The 17856-nt window shown below is 36.0% G+C and overlaps 4 protein-coding genes across 8 annotated transcripts in view; 1 reads left to right on the top strand and 3 right to left on the bottom strand.

Moving 5' to 3' along the window:
• LOC111797423 (heat stress transcription factor A-8-like) overlaps positions 1 to 513 on the bottom strand; it is a 5522-nt gene extending 5009 nt beyond the window's left edge. For 3 of the 4 annotated variants that reach the window (XR_002815537.1, XR_002815536.1, XM_023680413.1), the window contains exon 1: positions 84 to 513. Coding sequence is in view for 1 of the 4 variants with exons in the window: in XM_023680413.1 (XP_023536181.1) it covers positions 84 to 305 (222 nt within the window). In the remaining 3 variants the exon portion in view is untranslated. The remainder of the gene's footprint in view (positions 1 to 83) is intronic. The other variant, XM_023680426.1, reaches the window with a different exon arrangement.
• Positions 514 to 2066: 1553 nt separating this feature from the next.
• LOC111801845 (alpha,alpha-trehalose-phosphate synthase [UDP-forming] 6-like) lies at positions 2067 to 5633 on the bottom strand. The gene is made up of 3 exons (XM_023686042.1): positions 3140 to 5633; positions 2777 to 3050; positions 2067 to 2537 (listed from the first exon to the last, which is right to left on the bottom strand). Exons 1-3 carry the CDS (start codon positions 5149 to 5151, stop codon positions 2235 to 2237), a joined length of 2589 nt encoding a protein of 862 aa, XP_023541810.1. The 5' UTR covers positions 5152 to 5633; the 3' UTR covers positions 2067 to 2234.
• Positions 5634 to 9100: 3467 nt separating this feature from the next.
• Positions 9101 to 13941, top strand: LOC111810283 (cyclin-SDS-like). Its single transcript, XM_023696967.1, has 7 exons — positions 9101 to 10297; positions 10395 to 10562; positions 11372 to 11538; positions 12323 to 12451; positions 12586 to 12766; positions 13349 to 13393; positions 13536 to 13941. The coding sequence occupies exons 1-7, from the start codon at positions 9155 to 9157 to the stop codon at positions 13563 to 13565; spliced, it is 1863 nt and encodes a 620-aa protein (XP_023552735.1). The 5' UTR covers positions 9101 to 9154; the 3' UTR covers positions 13566 to 13941.
• A 204-nt stretch (positions 13942 to 14145) lies between these two features.
• On the bottom strand, positions 14146 to 16691 carry LOC111783289 (binding partner of ACD11 1-like). 2 transcript variants are annotated; one of them, XM_023664314.1, is made up of 5 exons: positions 16451 to 16691; positions 15509 to 15612; positions 15362 to 15437; positions 15187 to 15270; positions 14146 to 14916 (listed from the first exon to the last, which is right to left on the bottom strand). In XM_023664314.1, exons 1-5 carry the CDS (start codon positions 16454 to 16456, stop codon positions 14350 to 14352), a joined length of 837 nt encoding a protein of 278 aa, XP_023520082.1. In that variant the 5' UTR covers positions 16457 to 16691; the 3' UTR covers positions 14146 to 14349. The 2 variants fall into 2 exon arrangements, with proteins under 2 accessions (XP_023520082.1, XP_023520015.1); XM_023664247.1 differs by lacking the exon at positions 16451 to 16691 and adding an exon at positions 16151 to 16440.
• Positions 16692 to 17856: the final 1165 nt, after the last annotated feature.

Raw genomic sequence — 17856 nt, 5'->3', positions numbered from 1 at the left:
AAAAAAAAAAAAAAAAAAAAAAAACAGAACACAAACATCGCATCGAAAATTTCAAACGACAATAAAACAAACAAGAAACTCACATAGATGTTAAGCTGCCGCATAAAGCTAGAGAAATTACTGTGCTTAAAGTACTTAGGAAGCAAGTGGACAGAGAAATGAGTCATGTCCAAAATCGTAAAGCTATCATCCCTCGGACTCCACGAGATAATGGAATTGGTTGCCTCATCGTCGACCATCTCGTACAATTTCTTCAGAAAAGGCGCCACCGAAGATCCCTGCCGCTCCCCCGCGGATTTCACCATCGCAAAATTCTCGAAGTCCGATGAGATTAGATAGCGTAATTAGGAGGAAAGCAAAAGGATAAAGGAAGAAATTAGAAGGAAAGCATAGAAAAATGATTCGGGGAATTGGGTAGAACAGGAAGAATTTTGGGGTTTATCCCTTTTTTGCCGCGTCGTGTGGTTGGGTTTTTGAGAGGCAGGCATGTCAGTGGACGCTTCTCTTCTCCGCGGTTTGGCTTTCGCCATCGGTGCTGTTCTAAAGAGAGATCTTGTAGTAATTTCACCACTTACATCGTGACACGTGCATTTTGGTTTTCTTAATCCAATTTCAAACCCTCAATTAATTATATTTCCTTTTTTTGTTCGACAGTTATCTTGGGCAGCACTCAAAACGCTGCTATCTGCCCTGGATCATCTCAACAAATCTAGCGTCACAATTTATGTACTTTCACTACTAGAGCGAGTTAAGTTAATTTTGATTCATTTCGTTTACCGTCGAACAACGTATGCTCAAATCAATGACTATGTTTCACGAATGTGAGGTTTCATTATCATCATCTTTATCATTAAGAAATTGAAAAATGGAAATTCCTGAAAAGAAAATTTTAGAATATGGGCCGAGAGATTTTCTAAATAGGGTTTGAAAGCAATGTTATAGACTATAAAAAAAGACAACAGAACCGCTTAGAAAGCATATAACTTTAGGTACGAAGAATTGACAATTAGGTGCATCCCCTATAATATATTTTGAGGCGATTCACGTATGACAATCGTAAACATGATTTCATCAAACAGTCATACAAAATCTAGGCAGGAGGAGTTGACGACTAGTCGCATCCTTTATGGTACATTTTGAGGTGATTCCGATTTAGCAGGCCTAGACATGATTTTGTCGAATAATCATATAAACAGAAAATACAATAGTAAGACAATACAACATGAAATCAAATAAAGGGTTTAGCATGGCATGGGCATGCAGGACAACATGTCCTGCACGAGCATGACTATGACACCAAGCACCCAATATATCTATTTAGCTTGATGGCTAAAATCACCATTTAAACCAAAAAAATGAGGTAGAAATTTGGAAAGATTTCTTTCTATAAACTAAATGGAGTTGGAGACAAGAATCATATTCTCGGTCTTGCCCCGCCCCAATCCATGAAAAAAATAATAATAATTCGAGATGATAGAGATAGTCCTGACTCACCTCGTGAACATCTCTATGATCTCATCGAGAGCAAGTTGGATAAGGTTTAAGTTGATCAGTTGAAATTCATGTCCTAAAAACTCAAAATTGATATTTTTTTACCATTTATAATATCCATCCATATAAAGATTATAGGTTATTAATTTAATTTTAAATAGTCAATAATTGACATAGGAGAAAATTATACTAACTTAACAAAATTATTACATATGGATAATATTGAATGTTCTGCATTATTGAAACGACCTAAAGTTTATCATTATTGTATAATTAAATTTTATTAAAGAAAAGTTAATAAATATGCATTAAAGAAAATTAAAGCTATCTTGCTTGTACCAAAATTTTAGTATATTTTGTTGAATAATGTTGATTAAAAAAAAATGGTTGAATTTTATTGCACATTAAATTATTAATAATCACCCTTCTTATTGCCATAATTTTTAGGTAAGTTTGCATTTAAAATTAATTTTATAAATTAATCTTCCATTATAAAATTGACTTTGAAATTTTTAAATAAATAATCACAAACATAGTAACTAAATAAATAGTTATAGCTCTAGGAAAAATAAAAATACATGGAAAATATAATATGATAATAAAAAAACATTTTTTTTCACATATCTTTTTTTTAAGTTCATCAAAGCCCCGCTCATTTACATCTTTTACTTTCTTCCTTGCGTGGAACTGCAGCAATATGTACATTGACGAATCAAAAACTTCAAGCTTATGCACCTTGTTCTTCAGCTTGGGGATGGATAAGGCGGGACGTTCGGCCTCGACACCGAAGCCAAACCATGCATCAGCCTAGCAATTTCCGATGGATCGTCGAGGTAATACTTGGCTTTGCTCGGTTTCTTCCCTACCGTACAAGCAAAAATTTCAGCTCGGGGTGCAACCGATGGACCTGCCATGGAACTTGAGATCACCTTGAACATGTCTTCATCTGATCGGTCGTCGCCAATGCAGAGAACAAAATCTGCAGGAGTCCCCTTATCTTGCATTGCAGAGAGTAGTCGTTTCGCTACGAGACCCTTGCTGACGCCCTACGATCATCAGGTCATCCATTGTTAAGGTTGATAGGAAAAAATACTCCTCAGTTAAAATCAACGGTTTTGTTAGTTACCGGTCGATAATCGAACGAATAGTTTCTAAGGATTTCGAATAAAGTTATGACAGTACACATGATTATAGCCAGTCCTAAAGTAACTCATATTTAGTAAATTAATGGACTACGAAGATCAGAAACAATGATAATTAAACGATGATGGCAATGAGTTTGTACCTGTGGTTTAACTTCCACAATGCTTTGACCACTTTTTACGGTAACTGGCTCATTGGCTAGTACGCTTTCGAGATGATCAAGGAGCTCCTTAGCTTGACACGAACCGAAATCTGGATCTGCATCTTCATAACACCATCCGAGTGCAGTTTCTCGATCTTCGATTGTCGATCCATCGGTCGTTTCAGTGTAGAGTTTCATCACTGGCTGCACAATCTGTTTCCAACAGCAATCTGCAACTGGCAAACTGGTCTCCCATTCCTCATCCTGCTTTAGCCTGAAAGAAGAGGAGAACAATCGCTTTAATTTCGGATGTACGATCAATGGAACGATACAAGAGAACGTATTCATCGTGTGAGAATTCACCTAATAAAGTATCCGTGCTCGGCAGCAATGCTGAGTTTTTCGCAAGGGCCAAACCATTCAGCAAGTGTTTTTCGAGTTTTTGCACTCACAATGAACACCGTGTTTTTCTTATCTCGACACAAGGTATCAAGAGTTTCGAGGCATTTTGAAGTAGGGCCCTTGTCAATTGAAGCTTGAGGCATTAACGTACCATCGTAGTCCAAAAGAATAGCCCGAGACTTCGTCCTCTTATAAGTCGAAATTATGTGTTCCATAGCGAGCTTCCTGAAGTTCAGATCAAGGGCCACAACTCTAAAACTTAAACCGAACCCGATACCCCAACATCTCTGCCTCACATGATCCCTACAAGTCCTCTCCAAATCTTGTAGGAAACTCCGAGCCCAATACCCGACGTCGTGCGTGCTCACATATCTAAAATGCTTCTCATGGCGGAGCTGCTTCTCTGCATCTGCCATCTCCAATGCACATTCCATTGCATCAGCTACAGCATCGATATTCCAGGGATTAACTCGAATCGCTCCACTTAAGGATGGAGAGCACCCGATGAACTCGGATAGAACCAACATACTCTTCTTCGGAGCTGATGATTCCCAGCCCATGAGTTTATCCAACTTATCATTCCCTTGACGACTGACAATGTACTCGTATGGAATGAGATTCATACCGTCCCGAACCGCTGTGACCAAACAACATTCAGCAACCGTATAATATGCAATTCTCTCATAGAATTTGAGTGGTTCCTCAATCAACACGATTGGCTCGTACCCAGGTCTCCCAAACGTATCGTTAATCCGCCTAACAGTTGCCTTCATCTCGTCCCGAACTTCCTTAACATCTTTCCCTCTACCTCTTGCAGGGTTGGCAATCTGCACCAACACAACCTTGCCCTCCCACTCAGGGTGCGTCATCAACAACTGCTCCATAGCCAAAAGCTTCAAACTTATCCCCTTAAATATGTCCATATCGTCCACACCGAGCAACATGATCCGATCCCGATCACGAAACTGCTTAATAACCTCACTAACCTTCTCCTCAGTCTTCCCAAGACTCAAAACAGATTGAAGCTGACCCATATGAATCCCAACAGGAAGGATCTTAATACTAATCGTTCGACCGTAATACTCTATCCCGATATAACCCCGTTTCGACTCATACGTTAGACCGAACATTCGACTACAACAAGATAGAAAATGCCTAGCATAATCAAAAGTATGAAACCCTATCAAATCTGAATTCAGGAGTGCTCGTAAGAGCTCTTCCCGGATCGGAAGTGTTCGATATATCTCCGACGATGGGAAAGGGCTATGCAAAAAGAATCCAAGCTTAACCCTATTGAATCTCTTCCTCAAAAAAGTAGGCAGTACCATAAGATGATAATCATGAATCCAAACAAAATCGTCTTCAGGATTGATCACTTCCATGATCTTATCAGCAAAGATTTTATTAACTTTAACATAAGCCTGCCATAGTGGTCGATTGAATCGACCGCCGAGGTCAGGCGACAGAGGCAACATGTAATGAAACAGAGGCCATAGCTGCTGCTTGCAGAAGCCATGGTAGTACCTTGTGTAAAGATCTTGAGTGAGAAATGTTGGCACGCATTTGAAAGTCTCTAGAAGTATTTGAGAGACTTCATCTTGTTCATTTGGGTGAATATCTTCCTTAAGACAACCCACATAAAACACTTCAAAATCATCATCTCCCAGCCCGTCTTTCAGCTGGAGGAGAAGGGAATTTTCATCCCAGCTGAAAGTCCAGTTGGTGGTGGCTCCGCCGTTGCCGGATATCCGGTGGGCTCTGATGGGAAGCTCATTGGCGACGATGATAATCCGGTCGCGAGAGGTGGAGGAGGAGGACGGCTCCGAGGAGACGCTCTCGGATGGGTCGTTGTCGACGTCGGAGATTAAGCCGGCGACGGTCACAATCCGGGGGATTTGGCGGTTTATACGGCCGAAAGACGGCGATTCTCCGGTGGCGAGTTCGAGTAAATTGGAATACGACCTGGAAACCATGGATTCTGAAGGGATTTCAGTCTGTAAGATCAATCCATGAAACTGAGGGAAATGGGTATTTCAAAAACCCGTTTAAAACTAGGGAAAAAGCGACTGAAATCGAACCAAAACCAGAACGAGAAATTGAAAATCCGGGGTTGAAAGAAAATGTTGGGGAGAATTGATTACGGGGGTTTGGTTCTACTTCTAGAAGGCTTCCGACTGGATTCAGACAAGAAAGAAAAGAGAAGAACATGAACACAAACACACACTGTCTCTCCCAGAGTACTGAGATGATGAATCCACTGAGACCCCGAAGAAAAGGATACACAAATCCAAATTTCAACTTTTTTTTTTAAATAATTTACCAATTTGGAGAGGAAATACAAAAAATAAAAAATGAAACAACGCTCAAGTGGTGGGAAGAAGCATATTCGGAATTCAGTGATCCAAAAGAGGAGAGAGAGAGAGAGAGAGAGAGAGAGAGATGAAGAGGAGAATGAACAGATGGGTCAGATCAAATCAGATTGGACGGTGGAGAAGTAAAGAGTGTGGGTTTTGATGGTACATCTGAGTAGCACTGGATAAATTCCCACCCCCTTGTTCTTATCCTTTTCTTTTTTTGCTTCCTTCTCTCTAGATNGCTCTTGCCATTGTTATTGTTGCCAATGCCACGAGCATTGAACTGGTGAGTAGGGCCCACTTAGGAGCCCTTTTTTCCCTTCTTCTAGTAATTATTTAAGAGCGTTGCACAGAGGCAGTTTTATATTATAAATTTTCTACTAATTATTATCTTATAATATCATAAAAAATACTCTGGTTCTCACATTAAAAAGTTGTTTTGAATTTTTTTTTGTAATAAAAGTAAAGAATGAATGTAATATTTAAAATTTTATATTTTAACTTTAAAAAAAAATTAAAAAATATATTAACGAAACTAGTATTTTTTAAACGCAGTTTATATAGAACGTGATATTATTGTTTATAATGAAACACGCCTTGAATGAATTGGTTTATATATGTGAAATTTTTATTTATTTATTAAATAACATTTTTAAAATTACATACTGTCCAAACAATTTTTTTTAATAACAAAAAGTTGATAATATATTTAATTAGTGATTAATAAATTATTTTTTATGCCCGACCATTGTGATTACATAAAATAAAATATACTAATTATAGGATGAGTCGGATAAGTGATTAACATTTTTTTTAAAAAATACTAAACTTTGTAATTGTTTTTTATATTGTTATATTTATAATTATTTTAATATATAAAAAAGAAAATAAATAAGTATATATGGATATTTTATAAAATCAACCTATGTATTTAACATTTCCAAATAAATCACATTCTTATACGCATAGAGCAACCAAACAAATAATATTAAGGGGTGATGATTTGACGTGGCATAGTAATAAGATAATTAATTACAATATCTCAAAACTTTATGGATTAAATAAAATAAAGCCATTCCGTTTCTCCGGCGTGAGATGGTCCTTTCATATGGGTCACATGGATGGGGTTAAAAAAATAATACCGAGAGGTAAATTATTTAAAATTTAAATTCAAATAAAAAGAAAAAAAAGGGGTACATCGGAGATTGGGAACAGCCAGCCACACCCACCTGACTCCAGCTGGACGTCACATTGACCGAAAATGCCACGTAAGCCCAAGGGGGCTCTACAAGTAAGAGGATAAATTGAAAACATGGATAATGTACTTAATCCATCTAATGCGTAAATTGGGGTCTTGGTTTCTGACGTGGATAAGCACGAAGCACAGGATGGTACACCTGGCACGCTCTTCTCAGTTTAGCTATTATTTTTAATTTTATTTTATTTTTAATTTCGCATGAGAGAAAATAAATAAATAAAAATTATGATAGCGATGCAGCAAAATGGATAACGAAGAAATGGGAGTGAAAATAAACCAAAAAACCAGCGGGCAGCAGCACGTTTCTCAACTAAACCGGATAAGGTTTTTGGATTAAATAAGTTGCAATTGTCTGTGCTGCCACTCCATGGTTATTATGCTGCTCACTCCTTACGTGGCATCATCCTTGTCGTTGATCTACTCATAACAACTTTTTTTTTAAATAATAGCGACAATAATTGAGACAAACGAATACATATATTAATTGAAAAGATTTATAATTCATATGCAAAATTAGTTTATCCCTAAGTTTGGAGAATGATTTTAGTTCTAAGCATTGCATATGAAGGGATATGATTGATGTTCCCCTAAATGGAACCCAAGGAGCTCTTAATTAATAAAAGGTTATATATGGATTAATTGCTTTGATTCAATCATTTTTATATGCCTTAATAATATTAATTTATTCGTCTTATCCCTAAGCTTCTTAAAATGCAACAATTTTAATATAGGCTGGATTTTGAATTCGAGTTTGGAATTACATTTTTATCCCTTCCCTGGAATTTACAATAATGGACTTTGGAACTTGGGCTGATGACTGAGATTGTGCTAGGCCCATTGTAGTATAATTGGGCCGATGACTGAGGTTGTGCTAGGCCCATTGTAGTATTAACGGACTTCTTATATAAATGTAGCCTTCAAGTGCCCATTTTCTTATAATATATTACATATATTAAAAAAAACTTAAATAAATATATTTTATGAGGAAAATTCAAGAGGTATTTGGAACAATCAATAATCTAATAGATAATCTTATCTTCTTTTTATATTATCTTTGATCTCATCCTGTTTTTTTTTTTTTTTTAAATTAAATAAACATATTTTAAACAACTCATATATTTATGACTTGAAATAAACGTTTTTATGTGGATAAAGGAAATATGAATTTTTTTCCATAATTTTTATATAAACAATAAGATTTAATTAGAGATATTGAAATATTAATTTTAGAGGTAATGATTATCTAAATATTTTTTTAATGCAAACATTTTACTACGCTCATTTTGCTGGTTCAAATTCCACCTCTCATTGTCACACCGAATCAATTGTGTTACGATCATTTTTGTCCAAGGTGTGTTGCCTATGGTAGCGTGTCAAATATCTTAGTTATGTTTATTCAGGACGTGTGGTCCATGGTTGCATGTATGTTTCAAAGTCTCTTTTACTTGCTTTCATGTATGACTAGACTTTTACTATTCATGTCATGTCAATAGTGCGCGACTGTTCACTAAAATTATGTTTACGCTCAATAGACTAAAATGCCCTAAAATGTACTATGGAGGATTTGACTCGTCGTCAATTCTTTATACCCGGATTATATGCTATCAAAATTGTGGTAGTTGCTCATTTGCTTTGAGCCCATAACATTGCTTTCTTACCAATTGTTTTTAAAGCATTTCCTCCTCACGTTTTTCAAAACACTTTCTCTCAAACGTGCTCGAGGTTCGATTATACATCCGAATTGTCCATGACTTACAATTTTTATACCGTTGACTTATTTATCATATTAGAACAAGTGTCGTACAATCGTTGTTTTGCTATCACAAGAGTACAATTGTGACACACTGTGCTTTCCCTTGTCAAGATCATTCGAAAATTTTGTGCATAAAAACATTAGTTATTTATGATTTTGTTGGTCTAAATCATTCAATAAAGTGTAACTCACAAATTAATTTGAATATACAGACAAATGTATAAATGATATACAAACATTATATTGATATTTAAGTAATAAATCATAAATTAATTGATGTAGATATGGTGTTGATTATGAGATAATATAGAACAATGATATGATTAATAACAAACTAGTATCCAAATAATCAAAATGAAGCTAATATAAATAAAATATTTGGAAATTAAAAATGAATTAATAACCAAGATCAAGTACGCCCACTCATCTTCAAATCCTAAACACGCCAGACTTCCTAACAGAATACACATGAAGAAAGACTTGTGTTGCACATAATTACTAAAGAGCCTCTCAGAACTCCATTAACTCACTTCCAAATTCCAATTCACAACTTCCATAACTGCTTCTATCACCAAACTCATCTGCATAGCCTCCTCTTCCTTCTCCTCGCGATGAAATCCAAGAAGCGAAGGTCGAAGCCGAAACCGCAATCGGAGTGTCCTCCCAAGAAGAAGCTTCGTTCTCAGCTTCCTCGCAGGAGACGCGCTCGGATTTCTCCTGTTTTCTGCTTGCCGGAGTCGGATTCGGCTGCTCCGTGTACGAGTGTTGGTCTTGTTTCTTCTTCCGTTGCTGCGGCTGAGTCCAGCTGCGGTTCCTTCCAGGGAGGAGGAGGAGGAGGTGAGGTTTCTAGTCAACTCAATGCGGTTTTTGAATTGGAGAGTGGTGCTGTGAACGCGAGGACGAATTTGCGGAAGACGCGATTTGGTTCGAGTGCCGAGTTTATTGAAGTGAATTTGGATTCTGCTTCCAATGGAGTAGCGAGAGATTGCTTTAACGAGGATTGTGAGGTTAAGAAGGGAAGGAATGAGGCTAACGTCGAAGTTTCTGAATCGTCTTGCGTGGAGTCGAATTCTGGAGTTGATTTTGTTGTTCTCGGAAGGAGTAGCTCGAAGTTGAAGATTAGGAGTGGTTTTAGGAGAACCGTAGAGGAAAATGAAGATCAAGCCGATCAAGCGGAAAATGGAGCTCTGAAGTTCGAACTGACTGATGCGGATGTCTCGTCGAAGCTTTGTGGAAAGGGAGCTGTGCCACTCACTCCTTGTGTAGAGTCTTGGGCTGAATCTATCTTCGAGAGCGTCTGTTCGTTCGAAGAGGAAGGATTAGAGGTTGCGGAGAACAGAGTGTGGGAATTTCAGGTACCGGAGATACCGAGGGATGAGGTCAATGAAACTTTCACTATTTCGAAGTCGGATTCGACAATAGAACAGTGGCCTAACAGCTTGAAGTTTGAATCGGATCTTGCTTGCACGGAGCAATTATCTTACGAGGACGTTTCGGAATACTCTAGCCAGGACTTGCGCGAGCTTCAGTCAACTATTCTAATGGGGATTTCTGATACGGACTGCTCAGATTACACTCCTTCAAATTTCTTGGAATCCGGAAGCGACTTTTCAGAGAAATCGAACGAAGATGCAGCTCCTTCATCAGCATTTAGCATGTTACTGCAGTTCAGAAGCGATTTTTTAAGATCATGTGCCTCTCAAGACATCAGAACTAGCTCGTCAATTGAAGAAGAGAACGCAGGTCAATCTTTGGTAATACTCCAATTTCATGATTCCTTAGCGTTTCATCGGCAACAAACCTGCAGCTAATCAAACAACTTACATATTTTTTTTATTTATTTAAAATTAGTTTTTGAGATTGGAAGGATTGGACGATGAAGAAACCTATCGAATATTCAGAACCAGAGAAAGACGCCAATTGATTATTCGCGACTACGTTGATGAGTACCGGTCCACGACGGATTATGGCGATCTCATCCTCCAGCAACGATCAAATATGGTTCAATGGATAGTTGAAGTAAGTCCTTGAACTAGAAACCACCGCGTTTCTCTCAATAATTCGTTAATTAGCATAAGATATTGCACAGAAATTCCATTTTAAACGTTAATAGCTTGCTAATCTGAGACATTGGTAACTGTACAGAGGTACGTTTGAGGCACTGTCATATTTCAGTGTCAACTGAATGACTAAGTCATTCTTAACAGGTCATCAAATTAGTTCTCTGCCTCATTTGATATGAAACTTAATCCAACAATGCACTTTTCTGGTATTGGCACAATATTCACTGCTACCATCTAATGTATTTTCATGTATGCAAATCCTATCGCCTCTTTGGTTTAAACGTAACTGTAATTTATCAGTGAAAATTACTAAGTACTATAATATTTCACTACTTAAAGCCAGTTGTTCATGATTTTGCTCCTGTTAAATAGTTGAACCGTCAAGTTATAATAAGCACTTTCTAACGAATGAGGCTTGCCGCGCGTCCAACGCTTTTGGCGCCTAGAATCAGTCAAGTTTGACGGACTGCGCAGCATCTAGCCCATTTTTTCATTTCATTTCTTACTTCTGCTTGGTTACATTATCAGTTTATTTTTATCTTGATAATATTTTGCATATTCGTAGCAGCGAGATTTGTGTTCATATGGACGGGAAAGTTGAGATTTTCTCAGGAATCCTTTAGTTTCATATCAACTGTTCCAGTCCACGAAATGCATTCTTTATAATTTTTTAATTCCTTTTCATGCTTAGGACTTGTCGACTTGTCATCAATCATTTCGTCAAACTTTTTTCATTATGTAGCTTTATTTTGTTGAATAATGTAGCGATCGAGAGATACCAAACTTCATCAGGAGACGACATTTTTAGGAGTAACCCTTCTCGACCAGATTCTGAGCAAAGGATTCTTCAAAGCTGGAAGACACCTTCAAATTCTGGGCGTAGCATGTCTAACTTTGGCCACTAGAATTGAAGAAAATCAATCATACAGCTGGTAATTTCTTTTTCTTTGTTTATTTGTGTGCATCTCAGTTTTAACTTTAACAAGTGTAGTTGCTATATACTATAAGTTCTTAACTTCGTTGGTCTATTTATTATGAATATTGTTTGGAAACAAACTGTATGCGTGTTTGTCTTCTTTTGTCGATCTACGAGTGTAAAATTGAGTAAGTTGAGGTCGTGTGATAATTAGTACTAGAGTGTGAAGTAATTGAATCTAATAGTCTTGAATGTCCTCCTTAAGTTCAAATTGCCGGGTCCGATAGCTTTGCGTTCACATGGACAAAATAATGTTGTCACATTGTGATTATATTGTAGGTCCTCTTTCAGCCGCTATGTAACAAATAATAGCCATTTACTAATGACGGTACACCACCCATCCAAGATTGCAATAATAGTATCTTATAGTTCTCAAGTTAACAACTCATGTGCACAGAAGAGACCCGACCCAACAGGGAAACATTTTATAGTGAAACACTTCAATCACATGGTCAGACCGCAGACAATAAAATGCTGATCTGAGCTCTAAGCCGAGCCGAGTCAAATATGAATCAGCTTTATAGCAATTCTTTTCTTCTATTTTCTTTCTTCAAACTTGCTTTATCAGGTCTTCATTTATCTTTGACTAGTACTTCACATGCAAAATGTTAAATTTATCGTCTGTTTCATTAAATAGAGCCTTGAGAATTGAGAAGGTATCCAAGCCAGTGGGTCTCGAGCTTGGTGGATATATTGAAAAAGCTATAGCATATTGATTGGTTTTATTTTCGGCATTTCAGGATGCAGCAAAGGAGCATCCGTGTAGGGGACAACACCTATAGAAGATCTGAAGTTGTTGGCATGGAATGGCTTGTTCAAGAAGTCCTAAAGTTCCAGTGTTTCCTGCCAACTGTTTACAACTTCTTGGGGTACATCTTCCTTCGACTAACTTAACAATTTATGGGACATTCTTTCTCCTTCCGCCCACTTACAATTTGAATCTACTGCGAATAACTTACTCTAATATCGCATTTTGATAATGGGTGTTTGAAAATAATATTAGGTTCTACCTGAAAGCTGCTGGAGGGGACTCAGATTTGGAGAATCGAGCTAAGAACTTCGCAGTGCTCGTTCTTACAGATCAAGTCCAATTTTGTTATTTCCCTTCAACTATTGCAGCTGCGGTTGTCCTCCTGGCATCCCTCGGAGAAACACAAGATTTACCAAATCAACGAGTCATCGAGGTTAAAATTCAAATACCTGCTAGACAAATTCACTTTATCTATTTATATACCTAATAGAATAATAATATAAGTATTTGTTTTCAAATCTAGAAGTAGAAAATTTAAAATTTTACAAAAATAGCATAATCTATATCCAACTAGAATCAATTATAATGTAAAGTACATATTTAAAATTTTCATATTTGTTTTGAATGCATAATTAAATTTATGTCGGTAAAATTTCTATTGTTAATCTCGTGCATATTTCCTACTGACTTGAAGAATATCTAGTCCCGGTAAATCTGGTTCTTGAAAATTCCAGATTATGCATTTTTTTTTTTCCCTTTTCTGAACAAAATTGAAAGTATAGTGGAGGTACATATGGTTCTTTTTTTAAATAATTTATTTTCTTATTCATTTTCTGTGTTGTGAACTCACGAACCTACTGATCACATTGACAAAACTATCACAGTTTTGTTTTGGAAATCTTTCGAGAATTACTACTTCGAAATTTTTCTCGAGTTCTAGAATAATGGAAAGGACCCTTTTATTAGACTCTATGCATCTATCTCATAATATTTGGTGCATTTTGTGGTTTTGCAGACGCATGTCAGAACAGAAAGTGATGATCTTCCCGAATGTATCGAGGTATAAATAGTCAACTAGACAGGATTTGCAAGAACTTTAAAAAAAAAAAAAAAAACTATATTATTGCATTGAACTTGATTCCATAGATTCACTTTTAAGTCAACATGAGCAAAAGTTACTGATGCTGTATTAAATTTAACAGAGCTTGGAGTGGCTATTGAAGTTTGTATGATGCAAGCATCATATCCTGACAGAAATTAGATCTACATTCGATTCTATTCTTTCACCAATAGAATGAAAAGTATATGATGGATTGCCAAAAATCCTCTTTGGCCTAAAGGTCCGATAAGTTTTTCTCAAATTTTTATACGAGAATCATATTAAGACCTACTCAAGTTCATACCAATTAGCATTTGAATTTCATCTACATGCTTCAATAATTCATCAATATCGTTTGTATTTAGTGTTGAATTACAACTTGTATGCGTTTGATACTCAGAGATATGACTCGGTACGATGAGATTTTTAGTACCCAAGTGATTGGCTTTAAAATGTAAATGATTACGATCAAGTTTAGATGTCACTGCTAAGCATACTTAAACTCTGCTAGTTTTGCCATCTTATTAGGTTTGTTTGTGTTTTAGAAGCTTTAGTTGGCTTATTGCTTATTACAGAAAAATCTGAGATGAGATGAAATAGACAACAAAAGTACTGATATTCTTCACAAATCAATTTATGTTCTACGTTTGCAAATATGCCAATTCATATTACCCTAAAATCAAAAGAAACGGTAAAAGAAAACGAGACAATAATCTATATTTGTAAATTACAAATTACATTAGTTAAGTGAAACGGTATACAATCAAGTATCCAAAAAGTAATTTTTTTGTACCCAAAAGAATGTCGCAACATTTCAACATCTAGATGAAATGTATATCATACAGCAAAATGAGTAAGCAAAGTAATTCACAAGTGTAGGATTTCTGCTTTCATGAATATGATGCACAACTTACTGTTTATCTATCAGCTGAATTAACTGGAACAATAGCAGGCTCCCCTGGTAATGGCTCGTCGAGATGGAGCTCGGCGAAGTTGTTGATGATCCCAGTTCTTTCGCGGTATATACTCTCCTTTTTCTCCTCCTCGGCTTTCTCGACTTTCGCCTTGGTCATCTGAGTCACTTCCTCAGCAGCTTTTGTAACAGCAGTTACTGCATTTGAAAACCATGCTGCTCCAGTAAACACATAATAGTTATTCATGAGCGCAGTTCCTGCACTGCTTGCCTTCTGCTCGGCCACTGCGAGAGCGGATTTCGTCTTTTCAGAAACCTGGAACTTTTCATCCATCTCCCTGACCTTTTCATTTACTACTGCTGTGCCTGCAGTTATCTTCTCCGTTATGCCCATCTTGCGATCTATGGACGTGACGGTCGCAGAAGCATTCGATGTCAACTGGTGTCGTTCATCGAACGCTTTTGCCTTATTGACAGCATCCTTCCCCAAGATGAAGCCCTTAGCAAGCATTGTACTTACGACGTCTTCTGCCTGATTCGGAGCATTCCCAGTAACAGTTTGCCTTTTATCCTTCAAAAGATCATTACATTTAAGACAGTGTAAGTAGTCTGAAAGCCCTCTTTCTAGACAAAAACAGCTACTTGATTTCCCTAAGATCCTCAAGAATTCAAAACCTTTTCAAACAGCTGAAGAAGCTGATAATAGCATGAAGAACTTTGAACCAAATGATTTCAAGAACTCGCAATGACCAAAACACGTAATTCGCTTACGTGCATAAACTCGAGCATCGACAATGCATACACACAAGACATTTGATAATGATAAACAAGGCAGAATTACCAGGATTGATGACATTGCGTCTGGGGGAAGATGATAATTCTCAACCAGACCAATTGTTACAGATAGATCACCAATTTTTGCTCCCTGAGATATCCAAAGAGGAAGGGGAAAAAAAAGTTAAAAACATAATTATAAATTAAAAAAAAAAAAGATCAAAGTTCATAAAGGAACATACTGTCAAAAGGATTGCAGTATCTGCTCCTTGAGAATCCTTGTATGTAACATAAGCAACCTGAGTATTTTCAGTTTCTCTACAAACAAAGTCAAAATTCATGTTTGTCTGATGAATGTTCACTTTTTAAAGCTTAGATAATAATTGNACCTTTGCATTTCAACATAAAGGATTTCACCAGAGAATGAAAAGAACTCTTCGATATCTCTCTCCGAAGTAGCCTTCGAGATATTGCTGACCTTCACAGTTCTCATCTGCATCGGATTTTAAAAACAATGAAGAAATGCAAGTGTTCGTGTTAAGAATATGTATATGTATAAAAGATTAAATTTTCGACATCAATCAATCTAAGATTGATGTTCAAGCCTAAACCTCTGCATTTGAAGTTTTACAATGTTATTTCTTCCTCCATGAACACTGATAATTCTCGAGTCAAATTAATACTCAATTCACATCCTAAGAAAATGTATAAAACAAATTTAAGCTTTTGGGTTTAGAGATAATTCAACAGTTTATAACTTCCACTCCATTCAGTTCATCATCAAAGTGAAAGAACAAGGATTAGATTCAAGTAGCTGATTTCAGAAAAAGAAAATTAAGAACAAAAAATTGGGTTTAGCAGTGAGTTAACCATTAGTAATTCTCACTTCCATTCAGTTCAACATTTCAAAGAGAAATCAAAATAGGAAGGAAAAAGAAGTTGGGAATTGGGATATACAGCTGAGCTGATTTGAGGAGGAGGAATAGACGAAGAGACTGTTCATGAATTATGGATAGAATGAGAATCTAAACCTTTTCTCGATAAATTCCAAATTCCAAATTCCAATAAGAAGCAAATCGAGCGAGAAAAATGTACGAAAGAAGAACGAATGCATCAACAGCAGTAGAAATCTTCTCACAAACTGTAGGAACAAGAGAATACAGAAACAGAGATCTTGAAAAATCAAAATCATAAACCATATTCCACATTACAATCACAAATCCCTAAATCACCATCACAACCATTCACAATGAGGAAAAACAAATTAGCAAACGCGAATGCGGCAGATCTGCATCAAAGATTGACAGACAAAAAGAAGATGATGAACTCACCGACATTTGTGCGCGGCAAAAGAAAGGTTGGAGAGGGAATTAGCTATGGCGGAAGATGATGAGATGAAGGCGCGAAGAGAAGATAATAAATTGTTGCGAGGAAGGGGAAGTGATTTTTGGATTTGGATTTGGATTTAGTTTTTTTGGGTAGTTCGGTTCTGGAAATGGATACGATTTGTTTGCGAAGTTTTTTCATTTTTGTTTGTTCAGTAAGAGCGACACAATTTCAGGTTTGACTTGGTTTCCTATACCTCTCTGATCTGTATATAACTGTGACGCAACTCGATACTTTCTTTTTTTTTTTCTTTTTTTTTTAATTTAAAACTTCTTCTCTAACCATTTAATTCCTTTATTTTAAAATTTGTAAAAATTATGGTTCAAATTTAATATAATTTATTACATAAATAGATTAATATATTAATTAAAAATTTAATAAGTTTAAGTTGTTAAATAATAAAAACGGGGGAGTGGTCTACTTAGCTCAATAAGAACCTTTAGATCTAATCTTTCGATCTCATAACGCTTTAGAAAAAACTATGATGGGCATGGGCCTCATATAAGGTTGGGCTTGGGCTGGAAACTTGGGCCAACTTCCTTCATTTTTCAACTCATTTTATTCTAGTTTTTCTTTTTTTTTTCTTTTTTTTTTTTAATTGTTCTTTATTGTCTAATTTCATTCGTAATATAAAAGATATACTTTGTTAGTGGTAAAAGAAATAAAGAATATACCAAGTGGGAAATATTTCCATGTAACAAATTTACAAACTAATATGACGACTAGTTTAGCCACCATTATTATTTTTCCAAAAAAAATCTCTTTTTAAAACAAATCCAAAATCTTTACTTATAAATCAAACATTTAATAAATAATAATTCAGAGAACTTTNATTTTAACAAAGAAGCAAGTTGTTTAATCAAAAGGGAAGTATTATTCCATTTAATCTCCCCCACCTAATATGAACTCTTCTTGCACCAAGCTCTTTCTCTATTAGGATTCTTTCATACAAAAAGAAAAAATAAAATAATGTATAGTTAATTAAATGCTATATATGAATTAGTTGTGACAAAGCATTAGTATTAGTGGTGGGAAAGTTGGAGGGTTGTGGGTCATGACTCGTGCTTATATTTAGAATTCTTTAATTGCTCCAAAAACAGCTACTATTAGTTCTACCAGATTAGAGAATGAGTTAGAGATAAATTTCCACCACATGCTTCCTTTTAATAATGATTAATGCATACTTAAAAATTTATATGTGCTGATGTAAAATTATTAACCACATTTAATGGCAGTCTTCTGTGGGTAAAAAAGATATGACCATTTCCATAATTAAGCCGCATTTTAAATTAACAAAATAAATAAAATCAATTGCATGGTACCGACGATGCCTGTCTTTAAGCTTTATCTC

The sequence above is a fragment of the Cucurbita pepo genome, chromosome LG01, assembly GCF_002806865.2.
Source record: "Cucurbita pepo subsp. pepo cultivar mu-cu-16 chromosome LG01, ASM280686v2, whole genome shotgun sequence".
Lineage (NCBI taxonomy): Eukaryota > Viridiplantae > Streptophyta > Magnoliopsida > Cucurbitales > Cucurbitaceae > Cucurbita > Cucurbita pepo.
This window is presented reverse-complemented; position numbering and strand designations above follow the sequence as displayed.

Coding starts and splice junctions, on each gene's coding strand:
- LOC111801845 (XM_023686042.1), bottom strand. CDS start 5,151: ATGGTTTCCAGGTCGTATTCCAATTTACTCGAACTCGCCACCGGAGAA. Junction 3,051..3,139: donor GAGCACGGATACTTTATTAG/GTGAATTCTCAC, acceptor CTCTTCTTTCAG/GCTAAAGCAGGATGAGGAAT. Junction 2,538..2,776: donor TTGTGGAAGTTAAACCACAG/GTACAAACTCAT, acceptor TGATGATCGTAG/GGCGTCAGCAAGGGTCTCGT.
- LOC111810283 (XM_023696967.1), top strand. CDS start 9,155: ATGAAATCCAAGAAGCGAAGGTCGAAGCCGAAACCGCAATCGGAGTGT. Junction 12,452..12,585: donor ACTGTTTACAACTTCTTGGG/GTACATCTTCCT, acceptor AAATAATATTAG/GTTCTACCTGAAAGCTGCTG. Junction 12,767..13,348: donor CAAATCAACGAGTCATCGAG/GTTAAAATTCAA, acceptor GTGGTTTTGCAG/ACGCATGTCAGAACAGAAAG.
- LOC111783289 (XM_023664247.1), bottom strand. CDS start 16,327: ATGTGGAATATGGTTTATGATTTTGATTTTTCAAGATCTCTGTTTCTG. Junction 15,613..16,150: donor TTGGAATTTATCGAGAAAAG/GTTTAGATTCTC, acceptor AATCCGATGCAG/ATGAGAACTGTGAAGGTCAG. Junction 14,917..15,186: donor ACGCAATGTCATCAATCCTG/GTAATTCTGCCT, acceptor GATCTTTTGAAG/GATAAAAGGCAAACTGTTAC.